At 45.2% G+C, this 25,448-nt stretch overlaps 1 protein-coding gene across 2 annotated transcripts in view; it reads right to left on the bottom strand.

Annotated features, from left to right (window-relative positions):
* Positions 1-25,448, bottom strand: part of egln3 (egl-9 family hypoxia-inducible factor 3) — a 71,965-nt gene that overhangs the window by 26,998 nt on the left and 19,519 nt on the right. The window contains exon 1 of one of the 2 annotated variants that reach the window (XM_086003380.1): positions 16,432-16,909. The exons of the other annotated variant lie outside the window; for it this stretch is intronic. Coding sequence (XP_085859506.1) covers positions 16,432-16,767 — 336 coding nt within the window. The 5' untranslated portion in view covers positions 16,768-16,909. Of the gene's footprint in view, positions 1-16,431; positions 16,910-25,448 lie in introns of those variants that run through there. 2 annotated transcript variants of the gene reach the window in all.

Genomic DNA, 25,448 nt, shown 5'->3' with positions numbered 1-25,448 from the left:
AGTGAACAGATCTCACTTGGCAGACGAATAATGCAGATGGAGGCTCCTCTTCCCAAAGGAAGCTGGGACTGCAAACTTGATGGTACCACAAAGGTATATGACTGCCTGACTAACATTGGAAGCTTTCTTAGGCGCACACAATCACAGCAGGTCATGCTTTTAGTGGCACTGGATGAAAGGCAGCAAGCCAAGGTAAGCGAAAGCCAGTCTGGCCACACCAAGCAAGACACCATCAATCAATACTGCAGGCACTGGCACACCTGCCAGACAATGATCATGTGGAACTGTTTTCTCAGGGTTGGGATCAGCAAAGAGGTAAATACAGAGCTTTACCATCCGCTGCAAAGACACCCACAGCTACTATGCAGCATAGGGCTGGCATATCTAGTGACAATAATGGTCAGATGTTGCCTGAAAGTTGGCTCCATCTCCTTGGAGACATGCTGCAATGCTGATCTGTGGGGAAAGTACTGTGGAGTGGCACAGAGGATCACCGTCCTCTCAAAAACCCCATGCAGCACCACCTGAACTTCAGCAGGCACTGAACAGGGTTCAGGTACTGGGCTCCTCTATCACTTGCCTGCAGACTCATGTCTGCATGAAGGGTTTATTTTCCCTTCACTTCTTAGTCCACTGCCCTTCAGCTTTGGCAAAGGCTGCTAAATGGGTTGAAATGCCTCTTGACGTCTTAGACATATTGTGACACGCCCCTTTAATAGTCCCCATTCCTTTCAATTCATTTACATGCAATTTTCTGCCATCACCACCATTATGTTTCCTAGACTCATTCAAATATGCACCTGAAGTTATGTTAATGGCTGACGATAGCAAATTGGGTGCAAACAGCACACATCCATTTGAGTCTGCCTAAAACCTGCCATTAACCATTGGGTTTTAAACTGTGCCAAAAGTGTAAAATTTAGGCTAGAATCTTTACAGTAACACTTGCATTATATAGCATCTTTAACATTAAAAAAATCCCAACTGGTGTAATGAAACAAATGTTGAGTCAGAAAGGAAGAAATGAGGATGGATGACAAAAAGCTTGGTTGAAAATATGGATTTTGAAGAGATGTCGAGAGAGAGGTGCCGAGACGGAGAGGTTTAGGGAGGGAGTTCCATAGAGTAGGATCAAGGATACTGAATCACAGAAATCACAGAAACCCCACAGTGCAGATAGAGGCCATTTCGGCCCATCGAGCCTACACCAACACATATCCCACCCTATCCCCGTAACCCCACGTATTTAATCCCCCTAACACTAAGGGTCAATTTATCATAGCCAATCAACCTAACCCGCACATCTTTGGACTGTGGGAGGAAACCGGAGCACCCGGAGAAAACCCACGCAAACACGGGGAGAATGTGCAAACTCCAGGTCAGCTACCAATGGTGGGCTGAAGGGATGGGGGATGCACAGGAGTCCGGAGTCACAGAAATAGTGTGTTTGGGACAGGATATGGGGATGGTGGAGATTTCAAAGATAGGGTGGACCAAGGACAAGGGAGAATTCATTGACGATGAAGAGGATTTTGAATTCAGTGCACTGGGGAATGATAAATCAACGTAAGTCAATGAAATGGACGAGTGGTGCGGGACAGGACACAAGTGGCAATGTTTTGGACAAGCTGAAGTTTATGGAGAATGGGAAGACAGCAAGCAGAGTATTGCAGTAGTCGAAACTAGACGCAACAACAGCGTGCATAAAGGTTTCTGTGGTAAAGGGGCTAAGGTAGGGACAGAGACTGGTACGTTGTAGAGATGCACTGGCTACATTCAGACAGATTGGAACTGAACGATGCAAGGGTAGTCCTATGATGTTGAATGATAGAGAAAAGGCGTTGGAGAAGGAGGATGGAATATTCAAATGATATTGAACACTCTTAGAAAGTTACAGCACGGAAGGAGGCCATTTCGGCCCATCATGTCCGCGCCAGCCAAATCCCACTTCCCTGCTCTTGGTCCGTAGTCCTGCAGGTTACAGCATCCCAAGTACTTTTTAAATGTGGTTAGTGTTCCTGCCTCTACCACCCTTTCAGGCAGTGAGTTCCAGACCCCCACAACCCACTGGGTGAAGAAATTTCCCCTCAAATCCCCTCTAAATCTTCCAGCAATTACTTTAAATCTGTGCCCCCTGGTTTTTGACCCCTCAATAGGTCCTTTCTATCCACTTTATCTATGCCCCTCATAATTTTATACACCTCAATAAGGTCTCCCTTCGGCCTCCTCTGTTCCAAGGAGAACAGACCCAGCCTATCCAGTCTTTCCTCATAGCTAAGATTCTCTACTCCCGGCTGTTAAGTCTGTGGGTTGTATTGCAAATAATACACAGACTCCAAGATTAACAAATAAAACAGGTCTTTACTATTCAGAGGTTCGGGCGAATCTGCCCTAGTTAACGTATCACAACCCTTATATACTGGTGTGGTCACTATCGGTATTACAGTATACATGAGCCAACAAATAGTGCCACACCTAAAATAGTGCTCTTAAAGGCGAACGGTTACATTCAATAGTTCCCTTAAAGGTAAACGGGTACATACACTACAATCCTCCCTTTTTAGCTTTTTACTTACAGAATCCCGTTAACATACAATCTTCAACTTTATATAAACAGTTTGCAGATATACTCTCGATGGAGTCAACGTCATATAACAATTTACAGATATACTCTCGATGGAGTCAACGTCATATAACTTCATGTTTAACATAACATAATAACATATATAACTTCATGTCAAAACAGATCACAGATTCAGTCTCTGCGGAAAACAGTTCACAGATTCAGTCTCTGTGGTGTAGTCGGTTCACATTGCTGGAGTGACTCATTCAATAGTCCTTCCATGGATTTAACAGTTTGAACTTCCGAACTGATTTGGCTCCGTTCGGAGGGCCCACGTGTGTGATCTGGTAGAGGTGATAATGGTTCAGATTGGTCATCTTCTGTTTCGACTTTTCCTTTTCTGCTTCTTGGAGACTCTCTGGGCTCCACTGTCAGCTGCCAGCTGCATGCGCAGTTCCTCCTTCTCTTCCTCCTTTTTCCGTAGTAGAACCACCTTCTCCCGATGTTCCGTAGACTTTTGGTGCTCCTCCATGATTTCTGCACTTTGGGAGTCGAAGTTACAAGCTGGGCAGGACAGGACATCGTAATATTCGGTGTAGTCCACCAGGTCATGGTAATATTCGGTGTCGTCCTGAGCTAGGCCAGCGAGAGGGTCGTCTATTTCCTCCATACCCAGCTGGACGTTAGCCAGCTCTTGTTCCAAATCCAGACATCTTTCCTGAAGAGACTTCTTCATGTGTACCTCTTCATCCAGCTTTTTCTGGGCTTTCAGCAAGTCGTTTACTAATGACCTCATTTGTGATTTTAATACTTCAACTTCCTTTGGAGATTGATTGATCGGACTATTCAATCCCTCTACCGGAGCAGCTGTTTCAGCGGTCTGTTGTTCTACATTGACGTGAGTCAGCGTACTTTTGGTATCCAAGGGTTGCTCTGCTGCCATCTTCTCAGTCTGTGTTGCAACCTCAGCTATTCCAATAACTTTTGAGAGCTCCAAACCCCTCTCCTCTTCCACCACTAATGTTTCATCTATGGATGGAATCTTTACCGATGAGGCAGCCTTGGCCTGGAGCTCATCAAACATTTCCTGCAGCCTTTGGACTTCTTGCTCATGTTCAACCTTTAGTTGTTCATATGCTTCTACTGAAACTAGCTTTTCGGGGGTTGCCGAGTTAATCCCCTCCAGCATTGTAGCCTGGGCCTGTCCATACTGTTCTTTCAACTTCTCACACTCTGCTTGTAAGGAGTCGTAGAGAAGGACTGGAATAAAATCCTGGCTTCCTGAAGATTCCTCTGCAATTGGTTTTTTTGCAATTTCCTGTTGGAGTTCAGCCAAGGCTGCTATGCTATCTGCCTCTCGAAGCCTCACTGCCATCAATTCTTCTTTATTCTTGCAGTCTATCTCAGCCATTTCCCATTTACTCTCATTTAACTGAGTGAGTAGCCCCTTATTCTGGGCTGAGAGATATTGCACCTTCTCATGTAGACCATAGCACTCCTTCTCTGCTCGACATAGCTGATTTCTGCTGATTTGGTTCTGTGTTTCAAGTTCCAACATCCTTTGCTTAGCTTCTTTCAGTTTCGCCTCAATAATCCCCTCTCGCAACATGTCCACATTATTCACATCAGGTAAAGAAGCGTTTCTCGTTTCCATGTCCAAGATTTGTTTCTGCATCTCCTTAAGAGCACACTGCGATTCAACTTCTCTTAACCTTGCCTGCACTAGCTCCGTCTCCAATTGCAGAACAAAATCCTCAGTGTAGCGTGGTTTGCCCTTCTGCTGTATCTCTAGATCATGCAAATATTCTAACTCCTGAACATCATAAGGGAGATGTGATCGGTAATTGGTCACGATGGCTCTATGGTCGCTCTCTGCTTGAGCCAGTAGGTTCTGTTGTCTTTCCAGACTCTCCCATTCGGTGTCATAGAACTTTTTCATTGTTTTCATCTCTTGTACGAGGCGGTAACTTAATTGTTCTAATTGTTGTCGTACTTTGAAATAACGTTGAGTTCGAGCCCGGTGTTCCTCCGTAATGCATATGTCTGTAACTTGAACAGACTCAGAATTCTCTGTCTTTATGCACGCCATCGATTTTCCAACCTTAGTCCGTGAGTTCATGTTAACCTTGTTTTTCATACGTAAGCTGGACTTATCGTCTTCCGGCTCGGAGTCTGAGCTGCTTGTCTGCACCGAGTCCTCACTCGTCATTGCTTGTAGGTAGTGCCATTCCATGTCTATTTTCCTGATCCACTCCCGTCCTAGAAGTGGTGGTCCTCCCTCAGGTAGTACGTACAAATTCATTCTTGGGTGTACTTTACCCCTATCTCTCACCTTGACTCTTATTTTCCCCATGGGGTATACGTTATGCCCTGTGTATGTCTGTAATACGAACTTGGTATTTCTTAAGGGTATGTGAGAGAATAGCCGGTGGTAGTCCTTTTGGTTGATGACTGATACAGCTGATCCCGTGTCCAGCTCCATTCGTACTTGGACTCCAGCTATTTTTAGTGTGACCCAGATCGTCTGTAGATCAGTTACTTTACCCACATTGTGGATTCTCAGACTATCCAGCTCCTGGCTGTTTGGGTCTGAGTCCGAATTTTGTTCGTCTGAACTCTTTTCAGCCACCTGATGTACCTTGTTGTACTTTTCTTGTGGTGGTGGCTTCCTTTGCTTGTTGGTCTTCTTTCCGGACCTGCATACCCTCGCGATGTGACCCAGTTTGCCACATTTCCTGCACTCTTGGTTCTTAAACCAGCACTGATTCTGGTCGTGCGTTGTCTTTCCACAACGGTAGCATTTGGAAGTGCTTGCAGTAATTTGGTCCACCCCGAGTGCCGCCGCCTTTAGCTGCATTCCCGCCGTTCCTTTCGCTGCGGCTTCGTGCGATGAAGCTATGAGGACAGCCCTGTCCAGTGTGAGGTCGTTTTCTTCCAGAAGTCGCTTCTGCGTTCCTTCTTTGGCCAAGCCGCATACGAACTTGTCCCGCAGCGCCTCTGTCAAATTCCCTCCAAACTGGCAGTATTTCGCTAGCTTACGCAGTTCGACTAAGTATTCCGCATTGCTTTCATCTTTCCTCTGGGTTCTTGCGTAAAATTTAAATCGTTCAGCCAGCATCAACGGTGTGGGGTTCAAGTGATCCTTCAGCACTGCTACGATCTCTTCGAAGGTCTGGTCCACTGGTTTAACTGGTGCTATTAGATGTTTCAAGAGCCCGTATGTTTTTGCTCCCATCGAATTTAACAAAGTTATTGCCTTGTCGTCATCCTCAATTTCGTTGGCTATGCAATATATTTCTATGCGTTCCACATACGTGGCCCAGTCTTCTATTTCAGCATTAAAATCATTAATATTTCCTCGCTTAGGCATCTTCTTCTCTTCTTGAGAACAACACAAGTATTGCTTTACTTATTCTTATTTTTCCTCTCTTCTTGAGAACACACCAGCATTTCTGAAAATTCTTATTAATTTTCTAAGATGGCGGTTTACCGCTTCTGTCTTCTTCCCCAGCGGTTTCCCCGCGAAAAATGGCGGCTTTCCCGCGCTTCTCGCTCTCCCCGCCCACTTCAATGGCGGTTTTCCCGCGCTTGGCGGTCTTCACCCGACCCCCGATGCTGTCTTTCAGCCCGAGTGCGGCCCTTATCTCCGCCGCGATCGATGGCCCGCGCTGTTCACCGCGGCTCTCGCGCCTTCAGTGTCTGCCGACTCTGCCCTACCAACCCGAGTGCGGCCCTTATCAGGGATTGCGATCGATGGCCCGGCTGCGCCCCTCACTTCAAAGCGGCCTGGCCCTTATCAGTGGATGCGATCGCTGGCTCGCGAAGCGCCTCCCGCTCGAAGCGGCTCTTGCTCGCTCCCTCTCGGGCTCTGGCTCACCCGCTCGCGCGGCTCTTGCTCGCTCCCTCTCGGGCTCTCGCTCAGCGGATTCACACGCCTCTCCCCGACCTCCCGCAGTCCGGCCCTTTCCTCCCTGGCTGCGGCTGATTCTTCGCGGGTTATTTAGTTATTTATTTATTTATCGCCACCGCGCCTTGTGATCCCGGTCGCTGTCCGGCCTTTTTCACCCCCTCGACCGTGGTGGTCACTGCCCTTATCCTCCGGATATTTTCCACACGTTCCCCTACTCACAGTCGTTGCGGTCGCCGGTTGCTTTCTTTTGTTAGTTGATCGACGCACTCCGCACCGTGGTAAAAGGGTAGTTGTGCCTGTTGCTGATGAACTTTCGTTGCTAGTCTGCTTCCTGTCTGTTGCTGCAGCCTCGTGTGTTCTTCCAGCAGCACGACGAAGGCGGTTGCCTCACTTCGACGCTCCTTAGTAGCTTAGGAAGTACTGTTGCCGCAGGGTACGATCGTCCTCGTCGCCATTGTTAAGTCTGTGGGTTGTATTGCAAATAATACACAGACTCCAAGATTAACAAATAAAACAGGTCTTTACTATTCAGAGGTTCGGGCGAATCTGCCCTAGTTAACGTATCACAACCCTTATATACTGGTGTGGTCACTATCGGTATTACAGTATACATGAGCCAACAAATAGTGCCACACCTAAAATAGTGCTCTTAAAGGCGAACGGTTACATTCAATAGTTCCCTTAAAGGTAAACGGGTACATACACTACACCGGCAACATCCTTGTAAATCTCCTCTGTACCCTCTCTAGTGCAATCACAACTTTCCTGTAATGTGGTGACTAGAACTGCACACAGTACTCTAGCTGAGGCCTAACTAGTGTTTTATACAGTTGAAGCATAACCCCCCTGCTCTTGTATTCTATGCCACGGCTAAGAAAGGCAAGCATTCCGTATGCCTTCTTAACCACCTTATCTACCTGGCCTGCTACCTTCAGGGATCTGTGGACATGCACGCCAAGGTCCCTTTGTTCCTCTACACTATTCAGTGTCCTACCATTTAACGTGTATTCCCTTTCCTTGTTAGCCCTCCCCAAATGCATTACCTCGCACATCTCCGGCTTGAATTCCATTTGCCACTGTTCTGCCCACCTGACCAATTTATTGATATCTTCCTGCAGTCTACAGCTTCCTTCTTCAGTATCAACCACACAGCCAATTTTAGTATCATCTGCAAACTTCTTAATCATACCCCCTATATTCAAGTCTAGATCATTGATATATACTACAAAAAGCAAGGAACCTAGTACTGAGCCCTGCGGAACCCCACTGGAAACAGCCTTCCAGTCACAAAAACACCCATCAACCATTACCCTCTGCTTCCTGCCTCCGAGCCAGTTTTGAATCCAACTTGACACTTTGCTCTGGATCCCATGGGCTTTTAACTTCATGACCAGTCTGCCGTGTGGAACCTTATCAAAAACCTTGCTAAAGTCCATATAAACTACATCAAATGCACTACCCTCATCTACCCTCCTTGTTACCTCCTCAAAAAATTCAATCAAGTTTGTCAGACACGACCTTCTCTTAACAAATCCGTGCTGACTATCCTTGATTAATCCGTGTCTTTCTAAATGAAGATTTATCTTGTCCTTCAGAATTCTTTCCAATAATTTTCCCACCACCGAGGTTAGGCTGACTGGCCTGTAATTACTCGGTCTATCCTTTTCTCTCTTTTTAAACAAGGGTACCACATTAGCAGTCCTCCAGTACCACACCTGAAGCCAGAGAGGATTGAAAAATGATGGTCAGGACCTCTGCTATTTCCTCTTTTGCTTCGCTTAACAGCCTGGGATACATTTCATCTGGGCCTGGGGATTTATCCACTTTTAAAGCTGCTAAACCCATGAATACTTCTTCTCTAACTATGTTTATTTCATCTAATATTTCACACTCCTCCCCCGATAGCAATGTCTGCTTTGCCCCTCTCGTTTGTGAAAACAGACGTAAAGTATTCATTAAGAACCCTACCGACGTCTCCCGCCTCGACACACAGATTACCCTCATGATCTCTAATAGGTCCTACCCTTTCTTTAGTTATCCTCTTACTCTTAATATATTTATAAAACATCTTTGGGTTTTCCTTGATTTTACTTGCCAAGAATTTTTCATGCTCGCTCTTTACTTTCCTAATATCCTTTTTTAAATTGCACCCCTGCACTTTCTGTACTCCTCTAAAGATTCTGGAGTATTTAGCCCTCGGTATCCGTCATACGCCTCCCTTTTTTCTTTATCCTACCCTGTATGTCCCTTGACATCCAGGGGGCTCTAGATTTGTTAGTCCCTGTAGAAAGTTTGAGGACGACAAGGAGGAATAATACACTACAGTCTCAGAAAATATCGTTTGTGACTTTGGCTAGTGCCGTGAGAACGGCAGAAGTCGGATTAGTCAGACTCAAACAGGGTTTAACAGTTCTATTACCAAAGATACACTTTGCAATTAAGCCAAGTAGTTTCAGCAAACTATACAGTGTAATCTGGGTGCAAACTCAGCAGAATAGAATTTAGATACATGTTAAGAACACCAAGAGTAGGTTGTTTTACACCATTACTATATGCCAGCTGCACAAGCCAAATTTATAAAGTTTTCAAATGGTTCACAGAACAGATGAGGAAATTTCTTAAACTTCAATCATTTTAACATTAGCAGAGAATCATCAGGACTATGGTTTTACTTCATGAAGAGGAGATAAAGGCATGGGGTGGGGGGGACACATTCAGAAACCTGAGCAACCAATTCATTCCTATATTTTCAGGGTGTTAGATTTACATAGTGCATGTTGTGTGGAAAAATAATGGGTATGCAATACTGTACTTCTATTCAGACATAGGGTCAAAATAAGCTTTTTACTTTTGTTTGCAAAATAAGCTTTTTACTTTTGTTCGCAGTTCAATTTGTAAACATACCATCAGATCCAAATACTCTGGATATATAAACAAACTGCATGATTTGACATATGTAGCAAAAAACAAATGTAATTTAAAAATGTGATTTAATAAGTCCTAAATGCATTTATGCGGTTGGATTTTATGGATATTGCTATATTATTTGCTTTTATGATTTATGTATATATTTAATATTCCTGAAATGGGCTTTTAAAATTTTATATAGAATGTCCATTAATATTCATTTCTAAATTTCATGTTACCCCATACTTTAGGATTACAATTTATGAGAACAACTTTCTGTAACAAACTCTAGAATTTATGCGCAGACTTAAAACTACACTATTTATCTGGCCCCGTACAAATATTGCTCACTCCTGTCGATGTAGTTCTCGGGACCTCCTGTCCTAGTTTTTGGAAGACAGCATCAGCCATGCAAAGGAAAATTGTGCTATCACTGCAAAAAAATGTTTAGTGTACAGTAACAAAAATCCTGTGCTAGTAAGTCAACAAATACAGAAATTGTATGGTACATGAACAGAAATCTGATGACCTTGCAGATCCCTTTGAATGCAGGCATCCCAGTTTGTAAACCTATGCCATTTTAAAGAAATTAAAACTTACTTAAAAATACAGTGTAAAGACTGAAGCTGTTCTACCCCAAACACTTCACTATCAAAAATTGAAGAGTGCTTTCTTCAGAAGCCTGACATTTAGTCTGGAAATTAAAATACTGCTTAAAATCTGTATTATGTGTTTTTTGCATCTGTTCAGGATGATAGCTATATAACACAACACTTGTTTACAGTTTAAGGAATAAGCCCAAGATGAGTTTTGAGGATGTCGTGATTGCTTATAGGTGAGAAAATCCAGTTATTAAAGATTCAGATAGATGAAGACTACACCAAAAAATTGATGCCCAGTAAAATTGGCCTTGTAAGAAGGGCATCACCCGTTGTTAAACAATGTGAAATCATCTCGCCCCTGTAGTTAGCTGAAATTGGAACGTTGTCTTCAGTCACCTTTGATGCTACATCCTTGTTAAAAGCATATTTATAGCAGGACAGCTTGAGATGTCTACGGCTGCCGAATAGGTTCCAGCCACACAGTGCCCCGTTTATACTACCTGGCTCGTCTGTCTGGAATTGAAACATCCTACCAAGGAGAAAGCAAGCATTGTTACAGATCCCCGGGCACTTTGCAATTGAGCTTTGACCCCTCATTGGATTTACACTCCAACTGGTGTCAAACTAAAGTGGTGTGCGACTCCTTTCTTAAACCTCCCAGGGAGCTTCACACCGTATCTCTCAGGAGCCCAGTCAGATTCTGACTCCGAATTTACACTGCAAGTTTTGCATCTACACTTGCAATATATATGCACCCACCAAGTGATTAAGTACTTTAGTTTCCTCTCTGGGGGTTTCAGACTTCCTGCAGCCATTACATGCAAGCTGCATACACCTCTTACACATTAGTCACGTAGACAGTCTTAATAAATTGCTTAAAGAATTAAATATTCTTGAAATAAGCTTGGAAAATGCAAAAAAAAAAAAATATTACATTGTTAAACAATTTAAGTCAGCGAATTGGCACGTAATTACTAACTGGCTAAATCAGGTGTCAATGGAGTTTACTGAAGTAGCCAATTGCTGAGTATTTCCAGCATTTTCTGTTTGTTTTTTTTCCCCTCAGATTCCCAGCATCTGCTGTATTTTGCTTTTGGTTGAGTTTACTGGACATTTGCTGCTGTATTATTTGAGTTTTAATACTTTTCTTGTCTCCTGCAGATTTTAAAAGAAAAAAGACTTGCATTTATATAGTGCCTTTCACAACCTCAGGATGTCCCAAAGTGCCACTCTTGTAATGTAGGAAACGCAACAGCCAATTTCATATAGTACAGCACAGAAGGAGCACACAGCAAGATCCCACAAACAACAATGTGATAATGACCAGATAATCATTTTTTCCCGATATTGGCCAGAACACCGGGGAGAACTCCCCTGCTATTCTTCAAAATAGAGCCATGGGATCTTTTACATCCACCCGAGGGGGCTAATGTCTCATCCAAAAGACAGCACCTCAGATTGTACAGCACTCGGACTTAAAACAGACAGTGCACTGCCCTAAAGGAAGCCTCGGATAAAGACTCTAAAGCTGCATTTATGTTAGTGTCAGTGGGGTGTTTGTGCTACCACTTTCCAAAGTGTGGGTCTTGTGTCTAATGCAAATCTGCCAGATCCGCTAAGGCCACATCCAGGAAGACCCTTTATTTCCTCACTAGGTCTTCCTTGAGGCCAATCTTAGCGAATCCGGCAGGTAAAGATGGGATTACCACCGCCTGAATTGTACCGGCGCTTCAGAACCAATGATGCAAATATCCCATTGACAATAACACATCCTGTAGACTCTCTGTGAATGCATTTACATTTCAAGTAAAGCATCAGTGCAAAATTATTTCCACTTGGCAGTGACACCAACCTTGCAGTCTAAATCTGGAGTCAGGCTTCAAACTGACATCGAAGCAAAGTGGAGGAGCACACCCGGGAGGAAGGAGTCGCAAACCGCTTGGGTATGGTACCATATAGAGTACAACTCCAGTACAATTTAAAATCTGGTTTACATAGTGCTCAGCAGGTCTATGGATGCTCTGGGTACTTTCTGGGTCTACCTGACCTTAAATACTTGAGAGCAGGAACTCTTCCTTTTCTAAATATTAAAATATTGAAACACTAGGGACAGGGTTGCGCGCATGTCTATGCATAAATTCAGCAATGTACGTACTGTACTCTCTGCCTGGAACTGAACTGCAGATACTATTCTCAAATGTACCGAGACTGCCAGTGAGTGATAATTTTGTGTAGTTTTGTATCAAGGACTCATCTGCGTTGAAGCCACCCAAACTTACTGTGTCGTCACATCCAAAATTGATCAAAGAGGTTATTTGTGTGGCCATTTACAGAGGCAAAGCCTCCCCTCAACAGAAACCAGGTTGTTGAAACCATGTTACCCCATACTTTAGGATTATGCACCATTAGGCAGCATAAGACACGCATGCTTAAATACACCACAGAACAGAAGGCAAGATGGGATCTGAACTTAAAGTCCTTGAATTAGAAATCATAGAATAGTACAGCACAGAAAGAGGCAATTCGACCCATCGCGTCTGCGCTGGCTCTTTCAAAGAGCAATCCAGTTAATCCCTCTCCCCTGCTCTTATTGAGGAAAAGCTGATTTTAAAGGACACAATCCAAACAAGTAATGTATTTTTAAAAATCAGATTCTCTGCAACATACAAAAGATCACAAGATAATTACAGATCCTAATATAGACTAGGATAGTAATAGTGTAAAGGGCAGAGAGGGGGAAGAATTTCTGAAGTGTGTTCAGGAGAACTTTCTTGATCAGTATGTTTCCAGCCCAATGAGGAAGGAGGCATTGCTGGATCTGGTTCTGGGGAATGAGGTGGGTCAAGTGGAGCAAGTGTCAGTAGGGCAACATTTAGGGAACAGTGATCATAGTATCATAAGGTTTAGATTAGCTCTGGAAAAGGACAGGGAGCAATCTAGAGTAAAAATACTAAATTGGAGGAAGGCTAATTTCAGTGGGATGAGAACAGATATGGCCCAGGTAAATTGGAATCAAAGATTGGCAGGCAAAACTGTAATGGAACAATGGGCTGCCTTTAAAGAGGAAACAGTTCGGGTACAGTCGAGGTACATTCCCACGAGGGGGAAAGGTAAGGCAATTAAAGTCAGAGCTCTCTGGATGACGAAAGAGATAGAGAGTAAGATGAAGCAGAAAAAGAGCACATATGACAGATGTCAGGTTGAGAATACAAGTGAGAATCAGGCTGAATATAGAAAGTTCAGAGGGGAAGTGAAAAAGAAAATAAGAGGGGCAAAGAGAGAGTATGAGAATAGATTGGCAGCTAACATAAAAGGGAATTCAGAAGTCTTCTATAGGCATATAAATAATAGAGGTAGTAAGAGGAGGGGCTTGGCTGATTAGGGACCAAAAAGGAGATCTACGCATGGAGGCAGAGGTACTAAATGAGTACTTTGCATCTGTCTTCACCAAGGAAGATGCTGCCAAAGTCATAGTGAAAGAGGAGGTAGTGGAGATACTGGACGAGATAAAAATTGATAAAAAGAGGAGGTACTAGAAAGGCTGGCTGTACTTAAAGTTGATAAGTCACCAGGACAGGATGGGATGCATCCTAGGATGCTGAGGGCGGTTAAGAAGGAAATCGCAGAAGTACTGGCCTTAATCTTTCAATCCTCCTTAGATACGGGGGCGATGCCAGAGGACTGGAGAATTGCAAATGTTACACCCTTGTTCAAAAAAGAGTGTAAGGATAAACCCAGCAACTACAGCCCAGTCAGTTTAACCTCAGTAGTGGGGAAGCTTTCAGAAACGATAATCAGGGACAAAGTTAACAGTCACTTGGACAAGTGTGGGTTAATTAAGGAAAGCCAGCACGGATTTGTTAAAGGCAAATTGTGTTGAATTAACTTGATTGAATTTTTTGATGAGGTAACAGAAAGGGTTAATGAGGGCAATGCAGTTGACATGGTGTATATGGTTTTACAAAAGGCGATTGATAAAGTGCCACATAATACGCTTGCCAGCAAAGTCGAAGCCCATGGAATAAAAGGGACAGTGGCAGCATGGATACGAAATTGGCTAAGTGACAGGAAACAGAGTAGTGGTGAACGGTTGTTTTACGGACTGGAGGAAGGTATACAGTGGTGTTCCCCAGGGGTAGGTACTAGGACCACTGTTTTTCTTGATATATATTAATGACTTGGACTTGGGAGTACAGGGCACAATTTCAAAATTAGCAGATGGCATAAAACTTGGAAGTATAGTGAACAGTGAGGAGGAGAGTGATAGACTTCAGGAAGACATAGACAGGCTGGTGAAATGGGCGGACACGTGGCAGATGAAATTTAACACAAAGTGTGAAGTGATATATTTTGGTAGGAAGAACGAGGAGAGACAATATAAACTAAAGGGTACAATCCTAAAGTGGGTGCATGAACAGAGAGACCTGGGGGTATATGTGCACAAATCACTGAAGGTGGCAGGGCAGATTGAGAAAGCGGTTAAAAAAAATACAGGATATTGGGCTTCATAAATAGAGGCATAAAGTACAAATGCAAGGAAGTTATGATGAACCTTTATAAAACACTGGTTACAGCCTCAACTGGAGTATTGTGTCCAATTCTGGGGGCCGCACTTTAGGAAGGACGTGAAGACCTTAGAGAGGGTGCAGAAAAGATTTACAGGAATGATTCCAGGGATGAGGGACTTCAGTTACATGGATAGACTAGAGAAGCTGGGGTTGTTCTCCTTAGAGGTATTAAAAATCATGATGGGTCCAGACAGAGTAGATAGAGAGAAACTGTTCCCATTGGCGGAAGGGTCGAGAACCAGAGGACACAGATTTAAGGTGACATGAGGGAAAACTTTTTTTTTATATAAACGCAGCGAGTGGTTAGGATCTGGAATGCACTGCCTGAGAGAGGACGGTGGAGGCAGACTCAATCATGGCCTTCATAAGGGAATTGGATAAGTACTTGAAAGAAAAAAGTGGCAGGGCTACGGGGAAAGGGCGGGGGAGTGGGACTAGCTGAAGTGCTCTTGTAGAGAGCCGGCATGGGCTTGACCGGCTGAATGGCATCCTTCAGTGCTGGTACCATTTTATGATTTTGAAGATGTGGAAGGATTTCGACCGATCTTAACTTATCCATCCAGAAAGACCTTAAAATTTCACCACTGCAGCATCCAATTGTTTCTTGCATGGTTTTCACCTCTGCTATTCTATCCAGAAGTCCATTCCATGCAGTAATCACACTGTGTGAAGCACTGCCTGATATCAATCCTAAGTTTGTCTTAGAACGAAAGGTTATCGGCCTGAAATGAAACTCTGTTTCTCTTTCCACAGATGCTGCCTGACTTGCTGAGTATTTCCAGCATTTTCTGTTTTTATTTCAGATTTCCAGCATCTGCAGTATTTTGCTTTTGTCTAAGTTTGTATTTTACTAAATTTGAATTTTGAACTAGGGTGTCCTTGTACACAAATAACAGAAAGTTAACATGCAGGTACAGCAAGCAATTAGGAAAGCAAATTATGTTAGCCTGTATAACAAAGGGATTGGCAGAATAAGAGTAAGAGAAGTCTTACTGCAATTATATAGGGCCTTGGTGAAACCATACCTGGAGTGCTATGTATAGTTTTGGTCTCCTTATCTAAGGAAGGATATTTGCCTTAGAGAGTGCAATGAAGGTTCACTAGATTGATTCCTGGGGTGAGGGTATTGTCCTATGAGATTGAGTAGACTAGGCCTATATTCCCTAGAATTTAGAAGAATGAGAGGTGATCTCATTGAAATGTATAAAATTCTTAAGGGGCTTGACAGGGTAGATACTGGGAGGATGTTTCTCCTGGCTGGGGAGTCTAGAACTAGGGGGGTCACAGTCTCAGAATAAGGGGTCAGCCATTTAGGACTGAGATGAGGTGAAATTTCTTCACTTATGAATCTTTGGAATTATCTACTCCAGAAGGCTGTAGATGCTGAGTCACAGAGTATATTCAAAACAGAGAGCAATAGATTTTTGGATACTAAAGGGAATCAAGGGATATGGAGATAATGCAGGAAGGTGGAGTTGAGGTAGATCAGCCATGATCTTATTGAATGGCAGAACAGGCTTGAAGGAGCAAATGGCCTACTCTTGCTCCTATTTCTTGTGTTCTTAAATCGTTTTCATATAGATGTGAAAAGTAGTAAGGCTATAAAGAACTCTTAAGGAAAAGATGAGGGCTATCATGCCATTTCTCTACACAATATATTTTAAACTCTTAGATAACAAACTATATACCACATATGTTGACAACTTCTCAAAACAATCAGCAAAAAAATATGCTGAAAGTACTTGAAATATTTGTCTTAATTCAACAAGCGGATTAGAACTGTATACCGTTTAATGTCATTAGGCTGAGTGATCTTAAATTTAGTGAACCAAATTCATACAAACTGGAAAATACATAACACTATGTAACCAGATAACTTACCTGGGACCTGTCTTTTATGCGATGTCCGAGTTTTCCGCCACAAAGAATTATAAGTTTATCTATTAATGAAAGAAGGAAATCTATTGCATTACATCTGTCCTTAACTCCTCTGACCCAAGCGATCGTATCACCCCGCAGGTGTCTTTTGGAGTAACCAGTTCTCTGACCAGCCAACTGTCCATCCCGTAAATCTCCAACAGAATGCAATTTACGAACTTCTTCATAAATACAATCTCCGACAGCACTTCCCAAAAAATTGTCAATGTAATAATAACCGTGTTCATTTAAGCGAGGTACAATGCACTCCCTCGCTAGTTTCTCAAAGTCTGAAAGCATCTTGTTGAAGCATAAATCGAAGCCTACCAGGGGATCCAGGATTGCTAGTTTTCGAATGAACCAGCAGTTTGAAGTAACTTTTAACCAGTGAGCTTGCAAGCTTTCTTGAGCTCACTGCCTAATCTAGCTATATCCGCCTCTGACTCGCAGTGTTAATACTTTCTGTATCACAGATGATTTAAGGTGAGAGAAACACTCGAGCCTCTGGAATGGGACACCTCCCTCTGTCCGCCTAAACCTGACCTTCCTGCACCAGCGCTGTTAAGATTAGACCGTGTACCGCCTGCAGTGGCGCGCCGGCTCAAATTGAAGGGAGCAGACGACGTGCTGTTGTCTACCGGAGGCGACGTGCCAAGTTTGCGAGTGGGAGGCGCCAGGGTTGAGGGCTTGGAGTGGGCAGGCCCCGCCGCCATTGAGGAATTCTCGCACAGCATGTAGACAAGGCCGCGCGGTGTAGCCAGTCACAGCAGATCCGCTGCAACAGGGAGGATGTTAGGAAGGACAGCAAAAAAGTAACATACTCATTCAATCTCCCCATGGCTTTGCAACCTGCACACGTGGCATTTAATTGAAAATCATTTAAAATGGGCGAATTATGAAACGAACTCGCCCAAGTAAGGCCCGCCGTTGTATTTGCTTTGGCTATGCTGACAGATTGACACTGCAGAGTGAAGGAAGTAGCATCATATCACCAACTATCTTCTAAAGTACTGTAAACAGAAATGTGTTTCAAGGATGTTACATCCCTGTCAATAAAATCAAGGTGGTTTTGATTATTAAATAAATAATTCGATTTTGAACAAACTTAAGGGAGCATTCACGTTATAACTACAAAAAGAAAATACTGCAGATGCTGGAAATCTGCAAATAAAAACAGAAACCGCTGGAGATACTTAGCAGGTCAGGCAGCATCTGTGAAGAGAGAAACAGAGTTAACGTTTCAGGTCGATGACCTTTCGTCAGAACTGGAAAAAAGCAGCAAATAGAACCGATTTTTAAACAAGTGTAGGGACTGGGAAAGGGGGGGGGGAGTTGAAAGAACAAAAGGGGAGGTATGTGATAGGATAAAAGGCAGGAGAAGTTAAGAGACATTAAGAGATATTCAAGGCAAAAGGAATGGTTAATGGGACAGGTTAAGAACCAAAGGATGGCTCTAGATGAAGTGTAAATTGCGTTGGAAGAATGAAAGACAGTTGCCATGTGGGAGAGTGTTGATTCCGTGATTCTTAAAGTATGATGTTTTCCAATAACTAGACGGAGGCTGTAAATTAACAATCAACAGGTGTTTACTGGAGGAGGGTAGTCTAAAGACTAACAGTACAGAGGCATGCTCAAGGCTTATATACAGGTGTGGTCACTGCCGGTACTACAGTATACAGGAGCTGTAAAAGTAGTTCTCTCTTAAAGGTACATACACTACAATTCGTCCCCTTTTAGATTAACAGTACCCATAACATTCAAATAACAGTTAACACTTTAACATGCACATTAAACTGAAATAGTCCATTTATAGATTCAGTCTTTGGGGCGGCTTCCTGATCCTTTCTGGATAGCGCCTTTCCTGAGGTTCTTGTTCTTGGTGCGGAGGCGATTCTGGCTCCCTTTCGTCGGTTAGTTCATCAGTTGCCACTGCTACTGTTTCTGGGGTAGATGCTACCGGTATGTCGGGTTCATCCCCAGGTACGCGAGACATGGGGTTGATTCGTTCCTGTGACGCTAGGATCTGGTCGATGTGGCGTCTCACAATGTTCTCCCCGACATCCACTGTGTACATTAGTGGCCCCTGCCGTGTGCATATCGTTCCGGGTTGCCATTTCTCTGTTCGGTAGTCGCGGACCAAGACTGGTTGTCCTACATTGAAGCTCCTTGTCAGCTTCTCATTGATGTGCTGGAATTGCTTATCCTCAATTTTTCTTTGCACATTTGGTCTGAGCAAATCCAGACGAGATCTCAACCTTCGGTTAAAGAACATCATGGCTGGGGTCTGGTTGGTAACTGCATGTGTCGCATTTCTGTAGGCTAACAGGAAATTGTCCACCTTACGCTGTAGTGGAATTTCATCCTCGCACAGGGCCCTTATCGCCTTTTTAAAGGTTTGTACGAACCTCTCAGCCAATCCATTTCTGGCTGGATGATACGGGGCGGATGTGTAATGCCTTACCCCATTCCTTCTCATAAATTTCCGAAACTCTTCGGACACAAACTGTGGTCCGTTATCAGAGCAAATCTGCTCTGGCAAGCCATTCCTGGCAAATATGGTCCGTAGGACTGCAATCGTTTTCTCTGTAGTGGTGGAGGACATTTTGATCACCTCAGGCCATTTCGAGTGCGCATCCACTGCTATTAAGAACATTGAGTCCATGAATGGACCAGCAAAATCAATATGCACCCGTTGCCATGGAGAGGAGGGCCACTCCCATGGGTGTAGAGGGGCATGTGGTGGTGCATTTTGGACCTTCTGGCATCCTGAGCAGCTCTTGGTTAGGTCCTCGATTTGTTGATCGATCCCCAGCCACCACACATAAGCCCTAGCAAGGCTTTTCATTTTCACCCCTCCCAGATGGCCTTCGTGAAGCTCATTGAGCACTCTCTCCCTTAACTTGGGTGGAATTACCACTCGGGATCCACACATCACTGTCCCCTGGCATACTGACAGCTGTTCTCTTCTGGATGAGAATGCTGGCAACAGTGAGTCGCCATGTGTTGGCCATCCCTTCACCGTCAAATCATATACCCGAGACAGTGTCGGATCATTGCGGGTCTCCTTCTCTATATCCGCGTTAGTTACTGGCAATCGTTCAATTATCAACGAATAAAATATTTCTATAGGGTCCACTGCTGGTGCTTCCTCCACCGTAGGCAGTGGCAGGCGTGATAGCCCATCAGCGTTTCCATGCTGTTTCGTGCCCTTATACTCTATTTCATATTGGTTCGCCCCTAGAAAAAGGGACCATCTTTGTAGCCGTTGTGCAGTCATCACCGGAACGCCCTTCTTTGGATTAAAGATGGAGACAAGTGGTTGGTGGTCAGTCAGCAAGGTGAACTTCTGCCCATGCAGATAGTGGTTAAATTTTTTTACTCCCCATACTAGGCTGAGGGACTCCCCATCAATCTGGGCGTAGTTGCGCTCGGCTGAGGTTAGTGACCGAGACGCAAAGGCTACTGGCCTCTCCAACCCGTCTGGGAATTTGTGCGACAGCACCGCTCCAATACCATAGGGTGATGCATCACACGCCAACCGAATTGGTAGTGCTGGGTTGAAATGGGCCAACACCTCTTTTGATGTGATCAATTCTTTGCACTTCTGGAAAGCTCGTTTACATTCGTCATTCCACTTCCATGGTACCCCCGTTTGCAGTAGGGTATTCAGTGGGTGTAATACTGTAGACAAATTTGGTAAGAACTTATGGTAGTAGTTCACCAGCCCAAGGAACGACCTCAGTTGTGACACATTTTCCGGTGCTGGAGCCTTGACTACTGCCTCAATCTTTTCAGGGGACTTATGTAACCCCTCTTCATCAATAACGTGGCCACAATACGAGATTTGCTTCTGGAAAAACTCGCACTTGTGGTGATTAGCTCGTAGCCCATATTCCTTTAATCTAGTGAGCACCTTCTCCAGGTTGGCGAGGTGATCACTGTCATTTTCGCCCGTGCCAGGATGTCATCCAAATAACACTGGGTCCCTGGAATCCCTTGCAGGACTTGATCCCTTGCCCTTTGCCAAATAGCCGGAGCCGATGCTACCCCGAACACGAGCCGGTTGTATTGGTAGAGACCTTTATGAGTGTTGATCGTGAGGAATTGTTTTGAGGCTTCTTCTACCTCCATTTGCAGGTACGCCTGGGCCAGATCAATCTTGGTGAAGCGTTTACCTCCAGATAGCGAGGCGAAAATATCCTCAATCCGTGGAAGTGGATATTGTACCGTGTGAAGGACTGGGTTCACTGTCACCTTAAAATTCCCACAGATGCAGACCTTCTTTGGTTCCCCAGGCATATTACTCAACGACCTCTTCATTACAGGAATGATAGGTGTAGCCCACTCGCTCCAGTCCACTTTGGACAGTACTCCTGAATGTTCCAAACCTTCCAGCTCTGCTTCGACGGCTGATCGGATCGCATAAGGCACCGGTCTGGCCTTAAAAAACTTTGGGCTTGCATTTTCCTTTATTTTAATCGTCGCTGTTATGCCTTTTAATGTTCCGAGTCCCTCCTGGAACACTTCTTGTGCGTCAGTTAGCATTTTTGACAGTCGTCCAGGTGTGACGTCGTCATCGTTTTTGGCCTCAACCTTCAGTGCCTGTATGGAATGCCAATCTAATTGTGTCTTCCGGATCCATTCACGTCCTAGTAGTGGTGGTCCTCCATCTGGCAATACATATAGGTCCATTTTGGGTATTTCCTGGCCTTTGTATATCACGTTCACCCTTATTTTTCCTTTGGGGTAGACTTTTTGCCCCGTGTACGTCTTCAAGACAATCTCTGTAGCTTTCAAGGGTACATGTGAGAATAGCCGCTTGTAGTCCCTTTGGTTTATGACTGTTAGGGCTGATCCTGTGTCCAATTTCATTTTCACTTGGACTCCGTCTATCTTGAGCGTGACCCAGATAGTCTGGTGATCCTCCATTTTGATTACCTTATGTAGTTTCAGACAACCCAGCTCCTTGCTTCCGGAGTCTGTATCACTTTTCTGTTCATCTGAACTACTGTCCATCACCTTATGTACCTTTTTGTACTTCTCCTGTGGAGATTTCTTGCTGTTGGTTTTCTTCCCTGACCTGCAGACTCTTGCTATGTGTCCTGCTTTTCCACACTGTCTGCACACTTGGTCCTTGAACCAACAATCCTTCTGGTCGTGTGTTGTTCTGCCGCAGCGATAACACTTCCCTGCTCCATATGACATTTCATTGGTGCCATATTCTTGCGGTCTCCGTTGTATCTCTGCAGCGCCCCGTGCGGCTGCTTCGTGTGATACTGCCATGCTGAAAGCCTTGTCCAGCGCAAGGTCCTTTTCTGATAGAAGCCGTTTCTGGGTTCCTTCACTTTGAAGCCAACACACAAACTTGTCCCTTAACGTATCTGCTAGTCCCGTTCCAAACTGGCAGTGTTTCGATAGCTTGCGCAGTTCCATTAAGTACTCAGCATTACTTTCGTCTTTATGCTGGTTCCTTTTGTGGAACTTAAATCTTTCTGCTATCAGCAGCGGTGTGGGGTTTAAGTGGTCCTGTAGGATTTCCACTATGCTTTCGAAATTCTTATCCACTGGCTTCTCTGGGGTTATTAGGTTTCGCAGTAAGCCATAAGTTTTGCACCCATGGAATTTAACAAAACCAGTGCTTTCCTAGCATCTGGCACTTCATTCGCCTTGCAGTACACCTCAATGCGTTCCACATATGTCGCCCAATCTTCGACTTCACTGTCGAACGCAGTGATACTGCCACTCTTCGGCATCCCTGGGTGTGATTTAACTGTCTAAAATGGCGTCTCCCGCGCTCTCCCTTCTTCTCTGCTGGCACAAAATGGCGTCTCCCGCACTTTCCTTTCTTCCCGCGCTCGCCCTTCTTCTCCGCTGCGGCTTCTGAAATGGCATTTCCCGCGCTTCCTTTCTTTCCCCCGCAGACGCTGTTCAGCCCTTGAGCCCTGGCTGCGCTCTGCGCGTTCTCCTGTGCGCCTCTCTCGTTGCCGCCGCTCGGTCCTGAACCCCGGCTGTGCTTTACCCTCTCTCTCTTTTTGTTTTCCGTCAACGCCGCTCGGTCTTCAACCCCCGGCTGCGCCCTGTGCGCTTCACCCTCTCTCTTACCCTGTCGACGCTGCTCGGCCTTTTCTGTGCCGTCGGTCGGCTCCAGCCGCCACTGTCCGGGAAGGGTCTGCCCTGTACCTGTTGACAGTCTGTTGCTGGATCGTCGTGGCTGGAGAACCAAGCCCAGCTCTCAACAGCCTCCCCTGCGATGTTCACTCTCTGCCGGATGACTGGGCAGTTGCTCGTGGTCGACGCCCGTGCTTCTGGCCTCGACTTTCTTCCACCGTCCTCCCGGAGCGAATCCTTGAAGGGAAATGCAGAGTTGCAGGTAGATTCGAATCGACCTCATCGCCACTGTTGAATCCGTGATTCTTAAAGTATGATGTTTTCCAATAACTAGACGGAGGCTGTAAATTAACAATCAACAGGTGTTTATTGGAGGAGGGTAGTCTAAAGACTAACAGTACAGAGGCATGCTCAAGGCTTATATACAGGTGTGGTCACTGCCGGTACTACAGTATACAGGAGCTGTAAAAGTAGTTCTCTCTTAAAGGTACATACACTACAGAGAGAAGAAAAGACACAAACAAAAGGTGTGGATAAAAAATATATATAGGATAGGGGTTGAGGTTATGATCTGAAATTGTTGAACTCTATGTTGAGTCTAGAAGGCTGTAAAGTGCCTAATCGAAAGATGAGGTGCTGTTTCTCAAGCTTACACTGAGCTTCAGTGGAACAATGCAAGAGGCCGAGGACGGTGAGGTCTGAGTGGGAGTGGAGCTGTGAATTAAAGTGACAGGCGACCGGAAGCTCGGGGTCCCCCTTACGGACTGAATGGAGGTGTTTCGCAAAGCGGTCACCCAATCTGCGTTTCGTCATCCAAATGTAGAGGAGAACACATTGTGAGCAGCGAATACAGTATACTAAATTGCAAGAAGTACAGGTAAATCGCTGTTTCACCTGGAAGGGGTGTTTGGGGGCCCTGGACAGTGGGGAGGGGGGAGGTATAAGGGCATGTGTTGCATCTCCTGCGCTTGCACAGGAAGGTGCCTGGCGAAGGGGAAGGGGTGTTGGGGGTGATAGAGGAGTGGACCAGGGTGTTGCGGAGGCAGCGGTCCCTTCGGAATGCTGAAAGGGGAGGTGAGGGGATATGTGTTTGGTGGTGGGATCACGCCGGAGGTGGTGGAAATGGCAGAGGATGATCCGTTGAATGTGGAGGCTGGTGGGGTGAAAGGTGAGGACAAGGGGAACTCTATCGTGGTTCCGGAAGTGAGGGGCGGGGGTGAGGGCAGAAGTGCGGGAGATAGAATGGACACGGTCGAGGGCCGTGTCAACCACAGTAGAGGGAAGCCCTCGGTTGAGGAAAAAGGAAGGCACGTCGGAAGCACTGGTATGGAAGGTGGCATCGTCGGAGCAGATGCGGCGGAGACGGAGAAACTGGGAGAATGGAATAGAGTCCTTACAGGAGGTGGGGTGGGAGGAAGTGTAGTCCAGGTAGCTGTGGGAGTCAGTGGGCTTGTAGTGAATGTTTGTCAATAACCTATCCCCAGAGATGGAGACGGAGAAGTCGAGGAAGGGAAGGGAAGAGTCGGAGAGGGACCATTTGAAGGTGAGGGAAGGGTGGAAATTGGAAGCAAAGTGAATGAAATTATCTAGTTCAGGGCGAGAGCAGGAAATGGCACCGATACAGTCATCAATGTACTGGAAAAAGAGGTGAGGGAGGGGACCTGAGTAGGACTGAAACAAAGAGTGTTCCACATATCCCACGAAAAGGTAGACATAACTAGGAGCCATGCAGGTTCCCATAGCAACACCTTTGATTTGGAGGAAGTGAGTGGAGCCAAAGGAGAAGTTGTTCAATGTGAGAACAAGTTCAGCCAGGCGGAGGAGGGTGGTGGTGGATGGGGATTGGTTGGACCTCTGTTCAAGGAAGAAGCGGAGCGCCCTCAGGCCATTCTGGTGGGGGATGGAGGTGTAGAGGGATTGTACGTCCATAGTGAAAAGGAGGCGGTTGGGGCCAGGAAACTGGAAACTTAAAGTGGCGGAGGGCGTCGGAAGAGTCGCGGATGTAGGTGGGAAGAGACTGGACAAGGGGAGAAAAAATAGAGTTGAGATAGGAAGAGTTAAGCTCTGTGGGGCAAGAACAGGCTGAAACAATGGGTCTACCAGGGCAGTCCTGTTTGTGGATCTTGGGAAGGAGGTAGAAGCGGGTTGTGCGGGGTTGGGGAACTATGAGGTTGGCGGCCGTGGGGGGGAAGATCTCCAGAGGAGATGAGGTCAGTAACAGTCTTCGAAATGATGGCTTGATGTTCGATAGTGGGGTCATGGTCCAGGCGGAGGTAGGAGGAGGTGTTGGAGAGTTGATGTTCAGCTTCCGCTAGGTAGAGGTCAGTTCACCAAACACCATTCATCCCCTCCCCCCTTTCCCAGCCCCTACACTTGCTTAAAAATCGGTTCTATTTCCTGCTTTTTTCCAGTTCTGACGCAAGGTCATCGACCTGAAACGTTAACTCTGTTTCTCTCTTCACAGATGCTGCCTGACCTGCTGAGTATCTCCAGCAGTGTCTGTTTTTATTTCATGTTACAACTGAAGCGTCTGTCAACCAATTCTGCAGTTACAGTACAAAGGCAATCTGATTTCAGAGTCAATGCACCAGAACAAAGCGGAGTGAGATTCCTTGGAGAAGGGAGTCTCACTCTGTTTCACTTTGGAGTCATTTCGGGTCTTGTCACCAGATTTACACCAAACGTGTTTAGTATTAGAGCAACAACAACTTGCACTTATATAGCGCCTTTAATGTAAGAAAACATCCCAAGGTGCTTCACAGAAGCACAATCGGAAAAAGAAATGACCCCAGCCAAAGGAAGGCTGACTAAAAGCTTAGTCACATAGATAGGTTTTAAGGAGGGTCTTAAAAGGGGAGAAAGAGGTGGAAAGG

Source organism: Somniosus microcephalus, chromosome 12 (genome assembly GCF_052327205.1).
Source record: "Somniosus microcephalus isolate GS21.2 chromosome 12, FLI_Smic_1.0, whole genome shotgun sequence".
NCBI classification, from domain to species: Eukaryota; Metazoa; Chordata; class Chondrichthyes; order Squaliformes; family Somniosidae; genus Somniosus; species Somniosus microcephalus.
The sequence above is the reverse complement of the archived record's forward strand: the minus strand, read 5'-3'. Positions and strand labels throughout refer to the sequence as shown.